Source organism: Erpetoichthys calabaricus, chromosome 10 (genome assembly GCF_900747795.2).
Source record: "Erpetoichthys calabaricus chromosome 10, fErpCal1.3, whole genome shotgun sequence".
Lineage (NCBI taxonomy): Eukaryota > Metazoa > Chordata > Cladistia > Polypteriformes > Polypteridae > Erpetoichthys > Erpetoichthys calabaricus.
This window is the reverse complement of record NC_041403.2, coordinates 67,597,941-67,615,440: the sequence shown is the minus strand read 5'-3', so window position 1 is coordinate 67,615,440 and position 17,500 is coordinate 67,597,941. Positions and strand designations below refer to the sequence as shown.

General features: G+C 38.6%; 1 protein-coding gene across 1 annotated transcript in view; it reads right to left on the bottom strand.

Annotated features, from left to right (window-relative positions):
- The window catches only part of kifap3a (kinesin-associated protein 3a), a 145,123-nt gene that overhangs the window by 70,855 nt on the left and 56,768 nt on the right, over window positions 1–17,500 (bottom strand). The window contains exon 11 of the mRNA XM_051932977.1: window positions 16,656–16,756. Coding sequence (XP_051788937.1) covers window positions 16,656–16,756 — 101 coding nt within the window. The remainder of the gene's footprint in view (window positions 1–16,655; window positions 16,757–17,500) is intronic.

Below are 17,500 nucleotides of genomic sequence, written 5' to 3'. Positions count from 1 at the left end.
CACAAATGGCAAAAACATGGAACAGTGGTGAACCTTCCCAGGAGTGGCCGGCCGACCAAAATTACCCCCAGAGCGCAGAGACGACTCATCCGAGAGGTCACAAAAGACCCCAGGACAACGCCTAAAGAACTGCAGGCCTCACTTGCCTCAATTAAGGTCAGTGTTCACGACTCACCATAAGAAAGAGACTGGGTAAAAACGGCCTGCATGGCAGATTTCCAAGACGCAAACCACTGTTAAGCAAAAAGAACATTAGGGCTCGTCTCAATTTTGCTAAGAAACATCTCAATGATTGCCAAGACTTTTGGGAAAATACCTTGTGGACTGATGAGTCAAAAGTTGAACTTTTTGGAAGGCAAATGTCCCGTTACATCTGGCGTAAAAGGAACACAGCATTTCAGAAAAAGAACATCATACCAACAGTAAAATATGGTGGTGGTAGTGTGATGGTCTGGGGTTGTTATGCTGCTTCAGGACCTGGAAGGCTTGCTGTGATAGATGGAACCATGAATTCTACTGTCTACCAAAAAATCCTGAAGGAGAATGTCCGGCCATCTGTTCATCAACTCAAGCTGAAGCGATCTTGGGTGCTGCAACAGGACAATGACCCAAAACACACCAGCAAATCCACCTCTGAATGGCTGAAGAAAAACAAAATGAAGACTTTGGAGTGGCCTAGTCAAAGTCCTGACCCTGAATCCAATTGAGATGCTATGGCATGACCTTAAAAAGGCGGTTCATGCTAGAAAACCCTCAAATAAAGCTGAATTACAACAATTTTGCAAAGATGAGTGGGCCAAAATTCCTCCAGGCGCTGTAAAAGACTCATTGCAAGTTATCGCAAACGCTTGATTGCAGTTATTGCTGCTAAGGGTGGCCCAACCAGTTATTAGGTTCAGGGGGCAATTACTTTTTCACACAGGGCCATGTAGGTTTGGATTTTTTTTTCTCCCTAAATAATAAAAACCACCATTTACAAACTGCATTTTGTGTTTACTTGTGTTATATTTGACTAATGGTTAAATGTGTTTGATGATCAGAACATTTTTGTGTGACAAACATGCAAAAGAATAAGAATCAGGAAGGGGGCAAATAGTTTTTCACACCACTGTATATCTATATATATCTATATATCTATATTATATATATATCTATATATATATCTATATCTATATATATATCTATATATATATATATATATATATCTATCTATATATCTATATATATCTATACTATATATATATATATATATCTATATATATATATATATATATATATATATCTAAATACCCGCTAAGTACTGCTTTTAAATTTTTATTAAGAAGAAAAGCTTTTTAAATTGAGGGAAAATATCCCAATAGCAATTTGTTAAGGATCTGTTTTTTTGTGAAGCAGCCTTAACACAGCTTTTCCACTGTTTTATAAACAAACGCCATATAAGGTCTTCCTTTTTCCTTGCTTCGCCAAGGAAGGAGCCTTTTTATTAAATCCAAGGGTTCTTCGCTTTTTTTTTTTTGTTTGTTTATTACGATTGTTATAGTTCTGTTTGTATACGACGTTGTCAGCTCAGCACTCAGGTTGTAATATGACCAAGCTGTGCAAGCTTACTGTTAAGAATGCAACGTATAGTTGTACATGAGAAAAGCAATCTTGCCTCAAATCAATGGCAACCTTTTGTAGGTCTATGAACTTAATTTAAAGTTTAGGTTTACACGGTGCTTTCTTTCCGAAGTACCTGCACTCATGAATATGTCTGTATGCGTCAGTCGCTCAAATCCCCACGCTTTGCACCGGCGAAGTACTGCTTTTAAATTTTTATTAAGAAGAAAAGAAAACCTTTTAAAATTGAGGGAAAAATATACCAATAACAGTTTGTTAAGGATCTGTTTTTTTGTGAAGCTGCCTTCACTCGAGTGATCACTTCGAGCTGACTTGCTGGCTAACCATAAGCGTTACCTGGTAGGTAACCACCCATACAATCAGATTGTGAATCAGACTACGAATGCCATGAATGTAATTACCCCTGATCTACATGCTGTCAAATAAACGAACCACACGCCATGGCGCAATTTTAGGGGCTTCGCCTCTAGCGCTGACGTCCGAGGTTCGATTCCTGTAAGGGAGTGAAGTGAGTGGGTGGTTACCTACCAGGTAACGCTTATGGTTGGCCAGCAAGACAGGTAACATCAGCAACGGTGCCTTCAGTTGTGAGAAGCAGATCATAGAATGGATGAAAATAGTTTACTGTCAAATAATGCAAAGAGTACGCGACATGTCTTTCCCCCTTATTCTTGGCTCATCAGGCGTACACACTCACTGCACTCGCTTACGGTAATCGAACCTCGGACGTCAGCGCTAGAGGGGCTTCGCAGCGGTGAAGTATTGCTTTTAAATTTTAATATTTAATATATATATATATACACATACATATACATACATACATACATACATATATATGTAATCCCTCGCTATATCGTGCTTCGCCTTTCGCGGCTTCACTCCATCGCGGATTTTATATGTAAGCATATTTAAATATATATCGCCGATTTTCCGCTGCTTCGCAGGTTTCTGCGGACAATGGGTCTTTTAATTTCTGGTACATGCTTCCTCAGTTGGTTTGCCCAGTTGATTTCATACAGGGGACGCTATTGGCAGATGGCTGAGAAGCTACCCAGCTTACTTCTCTTTCTCTCTCTTGCGCTTTCTCTGATCCTGACGTAGGGGGATTGAGCAGGGGGGCTGTTCGCACACCTAGACGATACGGACGCTCGTCTAAAAATGCTGAAAGATTATCTTCACGTTGCTATCTTTTGTGCAGCTGCTTCCTGAAACGACATGCTGCACAGTGCCTCGCATACTTTAACTGCATCCGGCGCCGCCGTGAGTGGCAGCCTTTTCAGCAGCTCCGTGTATGACTGTATATGTATGTGTACTTTTCTACTTTTATTTTTTATTTTTCTATTTTTATTTATTGATCACTCCTACCACTTTATTTTATGTGGATTCCTTCCCTGGACACACTTACTTTTACAACGTGGGCATGGATTTTAACACGCCGAGACTCGCCTATTCAAGTACTCAACTTCGGGCGCTGAGAACAAATGCCAGTGCCGGTGTGGTTCCATATTTACCCGACGAGGTAAGAAGGCGGTATCGTGGCAGCAGAGCCGGCACTAAGCTAAAAAAGAAGCGGCTTGCGAGAAAGTGGCGTTTCAAGCCTTCGGTGCCTTCTGTGATTCTGGGGAATGTAAACTCAATCTCAAATAAGATCGACGAACTGGCTGCGCTGGTGAAAAATGTAAGGACCTACAGAGAATGCAGTTTGTTGTGTTTCTGCGAAACGTGGCTAAATAACACCATCCCCGATGCCAACGTGGAGCTATCCGGGTTTAGCACAGTTAGAGCGGACAGAGATGCAAGTACCTGTGGTAAGCACAAAGGAGGAGGACTCGCTCTCTATGTTAATACACGGTGGTGTCACTCTGGACATGCTAACGTCAAAATCTCCACTTGCTGCAGGGATATCGAACTGTTGGCCGTAAGTTTACGTCCCTACTATTTGCCCAGAGAGTTTGGACATGTCATTGTTGTTATTGTATACATTCCTCCTCGGGCAGACGTGGAGTCAGCGAGTGACATCATCCATTCCGCTGTTGCTAAGTTACAAACGCAGCACCCTGAGGCGCTTGTGCTAATCGCTGGAGACTTTAACCATGTGACGCTGGACAAAACATTGCCTGCATTCTCCCAGTATGTGGACTGTAACACCCGGGGAAATAAGACTATTGATTTACTGTATGCAAACGTTAAAGACGCATACAGCGCCACCACCCGCTGCCTGCGCTTGGGAAAGGAGATCATAAACCTGGTTCAGCTTCAGCCTCACTATAAACCAAAAGTTAGAGTCCTACCTGTAACCACACGATCATTCAGGAAGTGGACCCCGGAGGCTGAGAATACCTCTGAGAGAACTTTTTGGAACTACAGACTGAGATATCCTGCAGGGATCTCATAATGAGAACATTGAGGAAGTTGTTGACTGCACTACTGACTACATCAACTTCTGTATGGACATTGTAGTTCCAGTAAGAACAGTACGCTGCTATGCTAACAACAAGCCATGGATTACCAGTGACATCAAGGGCCTTTTGAATCAGAAGAAAAGGGCTTTTAAAGACGGTGATCAGCATGAGCTCAAGCGCGTGCAGAAGGAACTCCGAGTCCAAACTCAGGGCGGCGAAGGAGCAGTACAGGAGAAAGCTGGAGCAGAAGTTTGCAGAATAACAGCATGAAGGAAGTGTGGGATGGGATGAAGATCATCACTGGCTGCAGCTCGAAGCGGGGTACCACCATTGAGAGAGACGTGAAGAGAGCAAACCAAATGAACAACTTTTTTAACAGGTTTGACCACCCTAACCCACTCTCACTCTCACCTCGGAGTACTGCACCCTCCACACATCCTTCTGCTGATACCAGCATAGGAAAAACATCCCCACCCATAATAACAACAGCGCAAGTGAGCAGAGAGCTGAGGAGACTTCGTGCCAGCAAAGCAGCAGGTCCATATGGAGTATCGCCACGACTGCTGAAGGTCTGTGCATCGGAGCTGGGGGGTCCTCTACAGCGCATCTTCAACCTGAGCCTGGAACAGGGGAGAGTCCGAGGCTTTGGAAAACATCTTGTATCACCCCAGTCCCAAAGGTATCACGTCCTAGTGAGCTGAATGACTTTCGGCCTGTTGCTCTGACATCACATGTGATGAAGACCATGGAGAGGCTGCTGCTTCACCACCTTAGGCCACAGGTTCAACACGCCCTTGACCCTCTGCAGTTTGCATATCAGGAGAAGGTGGGAGCGGAGATGCCATCATCTATATGCTACACCGATCCCTCTCTCACTTGGACAGAGGCAGTGGTGCTGTAAGAATTATGTTTCTAGACTTCTCTAGCGCCTTCAACACAATCCAACCTCTGCTCCTTAGGGACAAGCTGACAGAGATGGGATTAGATTCATACCTAGTGGCATGGCTCGTGGACTATCTTAAAGACAGACCTCAGTATGTGCGTCTTGGGAACTGCACGTCTGACATTGTGGTCAGCAACACAGGAGCGCCACAAGGGACTGTACTTTCTCCGGTCCGTTCAGCCTATATACATCGGACTTCCAATACAACTCGGAGTCCTGCCATGTGCAAAAGTTCGCTGATGACACTGCTATCGTGGGCTGTATCAGGAATGGGCTGGAGGAGGAGTATAGGGACCTAATCAATGACTTTGTTAAATGGTCCGACTCAAACCACCTACACCTGAACACCAGCAAAACAAGGAGCTGGTGGTGGATTTTAGGAGGCCCAGACCCTCATAGACCCAGTGATCATCAAAGGTGACTGTGTGCAGATGGTGCAGACCTATAAATATCTGGGAGTGCATCTGGATGATAAATTAGACTGGACTGCCAATACTGATGCGCTGTGCAAGAAAGGACAAAGCCGGTTATACTTCCTTAGAAGGCTGGCTTCCTTCAACATCTGCAATAAGATGCTGCAGATGTTCTATCAAACAGTTGTGGCGAGCGCCCTCTTCTACGCAGTGGTGTGCTGGGGAGGCAGCATTAAGAGGAAAGACGCCTCACGCCTGGACAAACTGGTGAGGAAGGCAGGCTCTATTGTTGGCATGGAGCTGGACAGTTTAACATCTGTGGCAGAGCGAAGGGTGCTCAGCAGGCTCCTATCAATTATGGAGAATCCACTGCATCCACTAAATAATGTCATCTCCAGACAGAAGAGCAGCTTCAGCGACAGACTGCTGTCACTGTCCTGCTCCACAGACAGATTGAGGAGATCGTTCCTCCCCCAAACTATGCGACTCTTTAATTCCACCAGGGGGCGGGTAAACGTTAATATTTAACATTATACATAGTTATTGTCTGTTTTTTTCACCTGTATTATTATCATTCTTTAATTTAATATTATTTATTGTATCAGTATGCTGCTGCTGAAGAATGTGAATTTCCCATCGGGGATTAATAAAGTATCTAATCTATCTATCTATCTATCTATCTATCTATTTAAAAGCTCGAAGGGCACGTATGATTTTTGCTTGCTTGTTTTTCTCTGTCTCTCTCTCTCTCTTTCTGTGCTCTTGAAGGGGGGGGTGTGAGCTGCCGCCCTTCAACAGCTTTGTGCCGCGGTGCTTCGCATACTTAAAAGCCAAACCAGCCCTATTGATTTTCCTCTGCCTTTATGACAGTCTCTGCTCCTGACTCCTTTGAAGAGGAAGATATGTTTTGCATTCTTTTATTGTGAGACAGAACTGTCATCTCTGTCTTGTCATGGAACACAGTTTAAACTTTTGAAAAAGAGACAAATGTTTGTTTGCAGTGTTTGAAATAACGTTCCTGTCTCTCTACAACCTCCTGTGTTTCTGCGCAAATCTGTGACCCAAGCATGACAATATAAAACTAACCATATAAACATATGGTTTCTACTTCGCGGATTTTCTTATTTCGCGGGTGGCTCTGGAACGCAACCCCCCGCGATGGAGGAGGGATTACTGTATTTATAATATATATATACTATATATATATTAGATATATATATATATATATAAGAGAGAGAGAGAGAGAGAGAGAGAGAGAAAGGTACAGAATATGAAAGCAGTAAAATTCTAAAGTATTGTAGCGTCCCAGCCAAGTTGAAGCCTTTTTTGTTTTAAGTGACTGTTAGGTCCGATTGAGGGAGAGCGGAGTACAGCATGGAAGACTTATAGCGGGGTATTGATTGATGTGGCAAGGGGGGGGGGGGCAAGACCTGGGGGAGGAGGGGTCGGAGAGGGTGCTAGAAAGTTGTGTTTGGGGTTACGAAGTCGGCGATTGTTCAAATAGAACTTTTGCGACACTTTATTACGTCAGTCGCTACAGTATAAAAAAAAAAAAAGATAGCAAAGATCGCATTAGCCCAAACAGAAGGTAATTAATCATCAGAACCAGGTGTAATTGAAAAAATAGCAGGACAAATCGAGGTCAGAAATAAAAGGCAACGAGTGGAAAACAAAGTCTTTTCGCCTTCGCAACTTCATAAACACGTTCACAAACTTACACATGCAGAGCAGATTATGAAAGCAGTGGATTTCGAAAGGCTCAAAAAAAAATGTATGCACGATACAAATGTGGAGAAAGTTAAAGAATATGAAAGTAGGAAAATTAGAAAGTGTAAGAAAAGAAAGTAAAGATCGCAGTAGCGCAAAATAATGGAAATTATTACCCGAGAAAGGGAAAATAATCACTACGGACCAGGTGTCATTGGGGAAAAAAAAGCAGGACAAAGCGAGGTCAGAAATAAAAGAGTAAAAAAACAAAGTAAAACGTCATAAAGAGATTAAAAAAAGGGGGCCAAACACATGCAGAGCAGGTTAGCGATAATGAAAACTGGAATTCAAAAGCCTCAAAAAAAAAACGTAGGAGCAAAACACATGCAGAGCAAGATACAGAATATGAAAGCAGAAAAAAATGACAGTGCCCAAAAAAAAGAAAATAAAGATCACATTAGCGCAAACAAAGAGAAATTATTACTTGGAGAAATAACTAAAAGGCGAATAGAGATCGAATATATGGACACAGGTGATATGTCAGAGTATGTAAATATTGTAAGGCTTTGAAGTTTCAGTCAGAGAATTTCAAAAACAGGGTTTACCTCACATGTATTTATTGTTTACTTTGCAAAAAAATGATTAACTGCTGATGATGTAGATCGCTTTGTCTGTGCTGAAATTTCAAACAGAGAAAACTATCCTGAATTATGGCACAAAGTCATTAAACACATGTCTCACTGACCTCATTTAAAATATTCAGCATATTGGGACCTGAAAAATTCCAAATATTAATAATAATAATTCATTACATTTATATAGTACTTTTCTCAGTACTCGAAGTGCTATCCACACAGGGAGGAACCGGGAAGCGGACCCACAATCTTCCACAGTCTCCTTACTGCAAAGCAGCAGCACTACCACTGCGCCCCCTGTCTTTACATAAGTTCTGAAATAAAAGTGAAACTAATGAAACAGCAACAATTCAAAGAAAAAAAAATCTTAAAAGTGTGTATCCAGAAAACAAAACATGGGGGTTGGCGAGCGAAGAGAACAGGGGGCGAAGCCCCCTAGTATATATTTATATATATATATATATATATTATTCATAGCATTCGTAGTCTGAATCACAATCTGATTGTATGGGTGGTTACCTACCAGGTAACGCATGTGGTTGGTCTGCAAGTCAGCAAACATCCGACACAGTGCCCTCTCGGTTGTAAGAAGCAGATCATAGAATGTTACATCGTTTACTGTCAAATAATTCAAACAGTACGCGACACATGTTTCACCCTTATTTGGGCTCATCAGGCATACACACTCCACTGCAGCCCTCACAGGGATCGAACATCGGACGTCAGCGGCGAAGCCTCTTTATGTTGCGCCACAGAGTGTGGTTCATTTATTTGACAGCCTGGAGATCGGGGTAATTACATTCATAGCATTCATAGTGTGAATCACAATCTGGTTGTATGGGTATGTACGTACATATATTCGTACATATGTACATACATACATACATACATACATACATACACACGTACATACACATTATATACACCTGCACACACACAAGTATGCATTGCTTAACATTCACAATATGTTCTGTGAAACAGGAAGTTGTGATTTCGATATTGTGTGAACTCCTTACTACATAATTAACAAAGCTATAATGGATAATAGTGTATCTGTATTGACTAACCAGTGCAGCAACTGTACACATACAGCCATGGAAGCCATGATGAAAGAAACCTAAACAGAGAGATGATGATATATTGCTTCAGAGACGCAAGTTTGGGTGTTGTTGCCTACAAGTCAAATATACACTAACAAAGGGGAATTTTTTTCTTTGTTAATAGGAAAAGTTCATATTAAAACAACCATAGAAAGTTAGGTATACTTTATACATAAGCCAGTAACATCAGCTTTTATTGCGACTATCAAGACATGTATTATACTACTGGAATAATTCATTCTGGTATTTTAAAAACCTATTCAACCCAATTCAAGTGTCATGGTTGGCCACATTTTTTAAGGGGGCATCTGGCACAAAGTACAAATCTCATTATTTTTAAAGTATTGCACCTTGGAAAGTAGAAGGCGCAATAATGCACACATTTAATCACAAATTTTAAAGATTCAATTTCAGGAATTCACTATGGAGACTCCATAATCTTTGAAAAATTAAGGAACCATCAAGAAAAATATATTTTATAATGGTTGCTTGTAATTTGTACATTTTTCTTAGAGTTAAGTGCTTGGGATTTGACATTAGATCCAAATCCCAAATCAAATCAAATCATGCAAAGTCAATACATGTCAATAGCGGCAGATTTATTGAAATGGCAACCTCCTGTTGCAATCCATTGTAAAATGGAAAGTAATCAGGAAATCAGGCAGGAAATATAAAAACAGCTTGGGTCTAAAAAACAGCCGTTGTCATCATTCGCTGATTTAACATTAAACAGGAAAGCATTAAAGGGCTGAGCGGGCAGAGAAGAGGCACACTATGCAATCAGACAAGTCCCATATTGAGTATCGGATACCACAGTCCCATGACTGAAATCACTGCGTCTAGACTCTCTGGCACCTGCCTTTACTTATTTACCAGCGACAAGAGGCCAACCCCCCACTACTCCCTTCTTCTGCACACCTCTCCACCTCTGCAACATCTTTGAATGATTATGGCAAGCCCTTACTGCTGTAAAAGAATTTGTCCTCCTGACCAGCTACTCCTCTATGCTGCCATTTGACATGTGGGTTTGCTCCAGAAGTGTCTGTAGATTAACTGGGCAACAGCAAAAGATGCAAGTAAGAAAATGCTCTTATTGAAGAAGTATAACAAAAGCAGGTGGCCATGACAATTGTATAGTAAATAACCAGGAATGTAGAACTGAAAACTTCCTGACCATACAATTCAAATATTATTAGACCTTACTAGATAGAAATTTTCTTTCTTTGGCAAACTTAACTATAAAATTTGGAATTTGAATGGCATTTTCACATGCTTAAGCAAAACAAGCATTTTAAAGACCTGAACAACAAATGATGTTTCTTCAAAATGGATGGCAAACTAACAGCCTTAACCCTGTGACCTTATGAGCCTTAATTTGTCCCATTTAAAAGCAGTTAAATTGTACTTTCAATACATCATTAACCTGTAACTGCAAAAAGTAACGTTTTTATATTAAGTTAAAAAAGGTAGAAATCTGTTATGTTAATAATTGTTCTCCTGCCACTTGTCAAATTCATGAAGACTGTACAATGTACCTAGAATAATTTTCTCAACTGACCTTCTATTCGCATTACATGTCAGTAATATACAAGTTTCTGGAATAAATAGCTGAATATTACTTCTGTTCACTTTTGAATACTTTAATACAAAATGCTACAAAATGAAAAACAGACAAATATTTAAGTCACTACAGTAGCTTTAATATGATATTAAGTTAAAATGGGCTCATGAAGATATTGTCCAGTGTCATACCTAATAAAAGCACTAACATTCTTACTAAGAAATCAAAACTCTTGCCACGTGATTAATCTTCCAGAAAATAGCAAAAAAAGTCAACAGATATAAGACTACACAGATATTTACATTTAGGTTTAATTTTTAATGCAAACACAAAATATTTACAACTATCTGAGAAAAGTTTACCTAGTGTATCCTAGACATTGATCTTTAAAAGGTAATAGTTTAGAGCAATATAAAACAGACCATTTTATGATATAAAATTACAAAATAATTGAAACAGCTAACATACACAAGAGTTAATGAAGGCAATTACTAGGTACAGTATAGGAACATAGATATGGTGAGAACATACAAACTCCAAAACCACAAGGACTGGGTGTGCGATCTGAACCCAGCATTCTAAATCCACAAGGCAGTAAACAACTGTTCTATCATGTTAACCTACACAATACACATACTGTATTTGCCATGAGTAGTAGATGAAAAGAATTCCTTGGTAAAAACTAGTTTAAAATGCGAACATTTCCCCTTCTTTAAGCATTATCTACACAGAACCTCACACAGAATAGATAATTGATTTAATAAGTGATCAGTGATATAAACACTACAGTTCCACCAGATACATCATAAACGCTTACATACTACATGCACTCAAACTCAGCTGTATGTGTCTGCAGACTTTTCCTTTTTTTACAATGTTTGTGCTTAGCTTACAATTAAATTGAAATAACCAACTAATAAACACAGACAATGTTTCACCTTACACAGCTGTTAAAAGTGAACCTGCACATTACCAACATAAGACATTCTAACTCTAATAGGAAAGAAACTAAAAGTTTTAGAAGATTATTTCTTATTACTTTTACATTAGTTGCAAGGAGATCTCTGACGAGATGTTTAAAAGCCTGTGGCTCTGAATGAGCATTTACATCTATAGTACATCATTTGGTCCCTTGTGTTGACACATTTTCTCCTTTTACCAAAGAGTCTATATGGAGAGTCTATATATTAAAATGGCATTAGTTAAAAAATAATTAAAGAAATAAAATACTGTGAATAAGAATCCTGTGTTCCCCTAAACACAAGCACCTGCCCTATTGTGCTGCATCACTGGTAATAATAATAATTCTTTGCATTTATGTATATAGCAATTGCAGGTTAAGGCCTTGCGCAAGGGCTCAACAGAGCAGAGCAGAGTCTCTTTTGGCATTTACGGGATTCGAACCGGCAACCTTCCGATTGCCAGTGCAGATCCCTAGCCTCAGCGTCACCACTCCGCACATTGGTACATATGTCAAAAGAAAATAACATGAGGAAGGAGGTTAAAAAAACAGAAACACAGAAAAGGGTCTGTGTACAAACCAACCAAAACAAATTGCCAAGTTGTTGAGAAACCTCATGAGAAACTACCGAGATAGGCTTCATAGTACCATGACCCTGAATGGATTTAATGGATTTGAGAATGTTATGATGTGTTGCCATTTACATCCATCAAAGCAAGGCTTTGGGACCATTAAAGAACACACATTAAGAACCACAGAACACTTTCCTATTGGTCAATTATAGCAGTGGTGGTTATTTTAAGTAGCTGATAAGGAGACAGCCCTGCACTAAAGCTTAATATTTTAAATATAAAGCACAGCACCTGGATTACATCAACCAAATTCAATTTAAGTACACATTTCTCAGTTTACTAAATATACAAACCCACTTAAACCAATTCAGGGTCAGGAAAAGTGGGTTGGGCTGAAGCCTATCTTGGCAGCCTTAGGTGTAAAGTAAAAATCACCTCTGGACATTATGCCTGTTTATGATGTGGCACACTTCTCATGGTTCATAGCATATCACCAGAAAACAAAGAATCTTGTCATAACACACTCTGTATTGCGGTTCAAGATCTTATGAATCATTAAATTATGTTAAAAACATCTTAAAATTACTTGCATGGAAGTATAAAAATGCATAAAAGAAAGTGTCATGTTTATATACATCCATAGTTAAAACAAATATGGAAAAATGAAAGTTATATTCATTATGTGTGGACAACAGGTGGCGTACAGCTTCCCAAACCCCAGACACACAAGCCAAGTTCAGCACAAAAAACACGGTTATTCCCATTTTGAGGGTCATGGGGGGCACTTTTGTCTTGTTCCACATAGTGTCACAGATCCCAAGCACAATACAAGAAATCACCCTCTCTTTCCTATCTTCCTTCTCTCTTCCTTGTTCCGCCTCCACTCCTCTCCTGGCAAGCTTCGTCCACTTCCTCCCGACTCTGGCTCCTTGAATGGAGTGAGGCAGCTCCTTTTATTCCACTCCTGGGAGTGCTCCAGGTGGCTCAGTGTTACCTGGGATCATTCCCAGGTGTGGTAGAAGTCTAGTATAGGGTTCTGCAACTCCTCCTGGCAACACCCACGGAACCCAACAGGGCTAGACCAAACTCGAAGTCCCAGCATGCCCTGCGGGAATCTGTGGTGCTACAGCCACCCAGGAGGGCTGCCCTCTAGTGTCCCAGGGGAAGTACTGCTTCACTGATGCTCTCTCCCCTGGTCCCAGCATTCTGTTGGCGTCCTGGCCAGGTAATGGCCATGGCCGCCCGTCACATATGCAATTACAATAATTCACAAAATATTCCTGAAAACTCTTCAGTAACAAAGCCTAGTCAATGATAAAACAACATTGTCACTTGAAATGCAACGCACGTGAACACTACATCGACAAAGGCTCTGCTTCCTAGGACAAATGGGAAACAATATAGTTTCACTGTCTGTTCTGTCAGACTTGCCAAAAGGCTGACAGCAAACTTTTTTTTTTGTTTCCAAGTGAGATGTAATGAAAATAGCACAATGTTAGACTACATTTTCGTACTCCTAGCATAGTGCATTAGGTCCTTCTCTACCTTTCTGGCAAATGGAATTGTCCTTCAAAGATAGCTTAGAAAGAATTCTTCCAAGTGTACACAATTTTCTAGATTCATAGCATTCTATTGAATAACCTAAGTAGTGTTTAAAGTGAAAAGTAACTGTGTCTATAACACAATAACAATCATTTTATAAATAACTCACTTTCTCATATCACAAATGATTAATTCAGAAATGGGAGTACAGTGTTTGTCTATTAGAGCTGGTTGATGTAATGCCGATGAGAAATGTAATGCTGATGAAAAATCTTGGCTGGAGCCAAATTTAAGAAAAGACTGGGCTGAATACCGAATTCCTTACTTTATTTGTTGTTGGCACATTTGGTTTTTGAATCATTGCATAAGGCCTAAATTAAACCAATTACACTTCTGATTTATGCTTTCCAATGAGACTGAATTATTGATTGAATTACAAATTGATGAAAGTTCCTTTTATTATTGAAGTCAGTCTTTTCAAGGAGGAATTAAAAAATGGAACAGAAAATAAATAGATGAATATGTAAATAAATAAAACAGTGACAAAATGTGAATGGATTTAGCTTGTTGTGAATAAAATGTGAACGGATTTAGTTTAGCTTTGTCTATTCCTTGCCTGAGAAAGTTGTACAAAAACCACATTTTTTTGTCACATTCCAATTCCTTTTGTCCTGGTATGAACCAGTTTCCTTCTGCCTTTAATTGTCCATTTGCTTCTCCTTCCTGACGTGGTTTCTCACAGTATGTCATTACTACAGGGTGGTCCAGATCTAATTATGCAGTTATTGCATTCCATTGCATTAAAAGTTGCATATTTAGATCTAGACCACCCTATACTCATTCCTTGTTATAAACAAAACAGTTCAATCCTCTAAAGATGGCATCCATGTCCCACAATGCAATGCAGTCTGGCTATTACTCATTTCCGGTAGAACAGAAGGTGCTATTTAAAAAGGTCATCCATGACCAGCATAGTAGATCAATGAAAGCAGCTTCATAAATCAATGATAAAGTCAAGGAAACACACCACCTTCTTTGTTAAGGCAAGAAAACAACAAAGAAAATTATTTGTAAAATGTCTGAAATAAAAACAGTGGCATCAACTTACAAGTAGTGGAATTACAATTACATACATTCATGTGTTGACATAATATATATTTTAAATTTGCAAAATTCTTTTTAATAAAATGGTTTTTAGATTAAATATGTCCTGTTTTTATATGTCTTTGTTTTTCTGCTATGCTTGAAGACCTGAAAAGGTGTTGTATGATCTACTCCGGAGTAAGTAAATTCAAATTAAGCATACCCTTTCATTTATCTTGGGCTGTGAAAGTATATTGGTTTAAGCACTCTTATCTTACGAATGATTTTTAGAACAAAGTTTATGCAACTTTCTTAAAAAAAAAAGAAATAAAAATTAAAGGCCAAAAATGTGCAAGGACAACCTATTAGATATAAAAAAAGGAAAATGAATTTTATTTTTATAAATAATATATACTCAAGACTGAATAATGAAGCTGTGCTAGAAAAAGAAGAAAACTAATATGTTGACTGTAAAACAGTATATCTCATGCATCAAAAATGAAAGACAGCTTTAATTTCACTTAGCTAAGCAAATTAACATTTGTTAAACAATTGATGAGGGTGAATAAATCCACTACATATAATCATTTATTTATTTACTTTTCACTCTCTGGAGCTGCTTATTCTAATAAACAGTCGCAGGGAGTACCAGAAATTATCTCTGCAACACTGGCCACAGAGTAACACCAGGCACTCTCACTTACACACTTAAGTTCACTCAAACTAGGACAATTAAGATTTGCCAATCAAACTATCATAGTTTAAAATGCTGACACAAAAGATAGCTGAACATGCACATCATTTTATCTGCAAATTTTTCATATCATACATTTAAAGTAATAGGGGGCAACGTCTTTGGGGTAAACACCCTATTAATTACAATTGATTGATTAAGGCATGTTGAATGCTAATTATTTTACACTCTCATTTACTGAAATGTTTTTAATTTACTTGAAATTAACGTAGAGACAAAAGAGCAGAATATTTGATAAGACATCTTTCCTTTACTGAAAGACATACAACTATTAATGAACGTAACCCCTAGTCATGTATGGCTCATGGAAAAATATATTTATATTTAGCTTGTTGTACATAGCCCGTGCTCTTGTAAACTTATGTATAAGTATGCAAAGGACATCCTAAATATGAATTCAGCATTGGATATACTGAAGCTGCACTTTCGGCGTGTATAAATTATTCTTGCGTTTCTTACCAAGATGTTAAAAAATGATGCCCCCCTTGCCACTAAACACATACATATAGCCTAATTTCCCTCTGGGAACAAATACAGTTCCATCTATCAATCAATCAAACAATCAATCAATCAATATATCAACCTATCAATCTATCAATAATCACATATGGCCTTAAAAATACAAATGCTTCAGGGAAAATAATGCCATTCCCTGATGCATTTGCGTTAGGAATATTAAATTGCCCATTGTGCTATTCTCTGTACATGGCTGGTCAAAAAAAAAAATGTTTGATGTTGCACATAACCACTTAAATTATGTGGTAGTGCTGTTGCCTTGCAATAACGAGACAGAGGTTTGTGTCCAATGTGTTCTCTATGTCCACATGGGTTTCCTACCATAGTGCAAAGACATGCTGGTTACATGAACCGTTGTTGTTAAACTGGCTCTACTATGTGTGTGTGTGCATGCATGAGTGTTCACCTTCTTATGGACTAACACCCTGTCCACGTGTTGTTCCTGCCTTGCGCCTAATGATTGCTGGGATAGGCTCCAGCTGCTTTGCAGCCCTGCCTAGGATAAGCGAGTTAGAAAAATGGAATAGGTGACTTTAAAGTTGATGGAAAAAATAAAACTTATTTTAATAAAAATTACAGATAATGTTTAAAGCACACAACTTCCTTTTTCTCTTTATATTAACCCCTGTTCACATATACTTGATCTTATAATTTAAAAAGACTTTGATTTGTGAGCTGAAAAAGTAATTGATCCTTCTTTTGCACTTTAGGATGCTTATAAAATGTTATGAAAACAACATAAGACAGTCAGTACAATATTTGACTATACCTTACAAGCTTCATTAAACAGTTTAACAACATTGTTTACAGGAGTTTACATGTATTTTTTAAAGTTATCTTTCTTACCTGGGGAATGCAATCAGTGTATGCAAACATGGACTTAAATCGATCATCTATGCTGATATGATAGAGAATGCACATTGCTATCTGCTTATGATTTTCATTCCCTGCCAAAGGAGACATAAATTTTAGCATTTCCTTTAAACTAAAACAAATCTTAGAAATCTCAGATAAAATAATCAACATTCTTACTTTTTCAAGACACATATTACATTTTGCCTAATTATTACAAATGTGTTTATGAAACATTTCAGGTACTTGGTTTTGAAGTCTAAAACATTCTAGCTCAAAACCATTAAAAAAAGGTAATTGGAAATATGATTACTTAAAAGACAATTTCAAACTGTACTTCCACTATCAACAATCACATTTTAATACAATATCCAAACTTGCTTTCACATTATTAGATTATGAAGTTAATAGGAACCATAATTGTTGGCAGGTCAATACTAAAATCTCACTTTTACTTGCTGTATATGGTTTAAATTATCAGTGAGATGTGGGCTGCCCCTTCACAGAAGCTAAAGAAAGAAAAGAACCTTGCAGCTGTTGTGCACACTGATAATAACTCTCAATAATACTATGGGGATCACTTAAGGCAAACCAAAAATAATTTAACTGTTAAAAGACATAGCTCACTGAGTGCATATTTTCTTTTTAACTAGCCCCTTTAAGTCGAGTAAAACATATATATGCCAGAATATATTAAACTTTCTCAAGACAATAAAACTTATTTAAATAATGACTTAACATTTGTTTATCACAAATTCACTTTATTCTGTAAACAAATTCTTTCATGGAAATGATGTGAATAAAAACAACAACAACAAAAATAAAACTCACTAAATAAA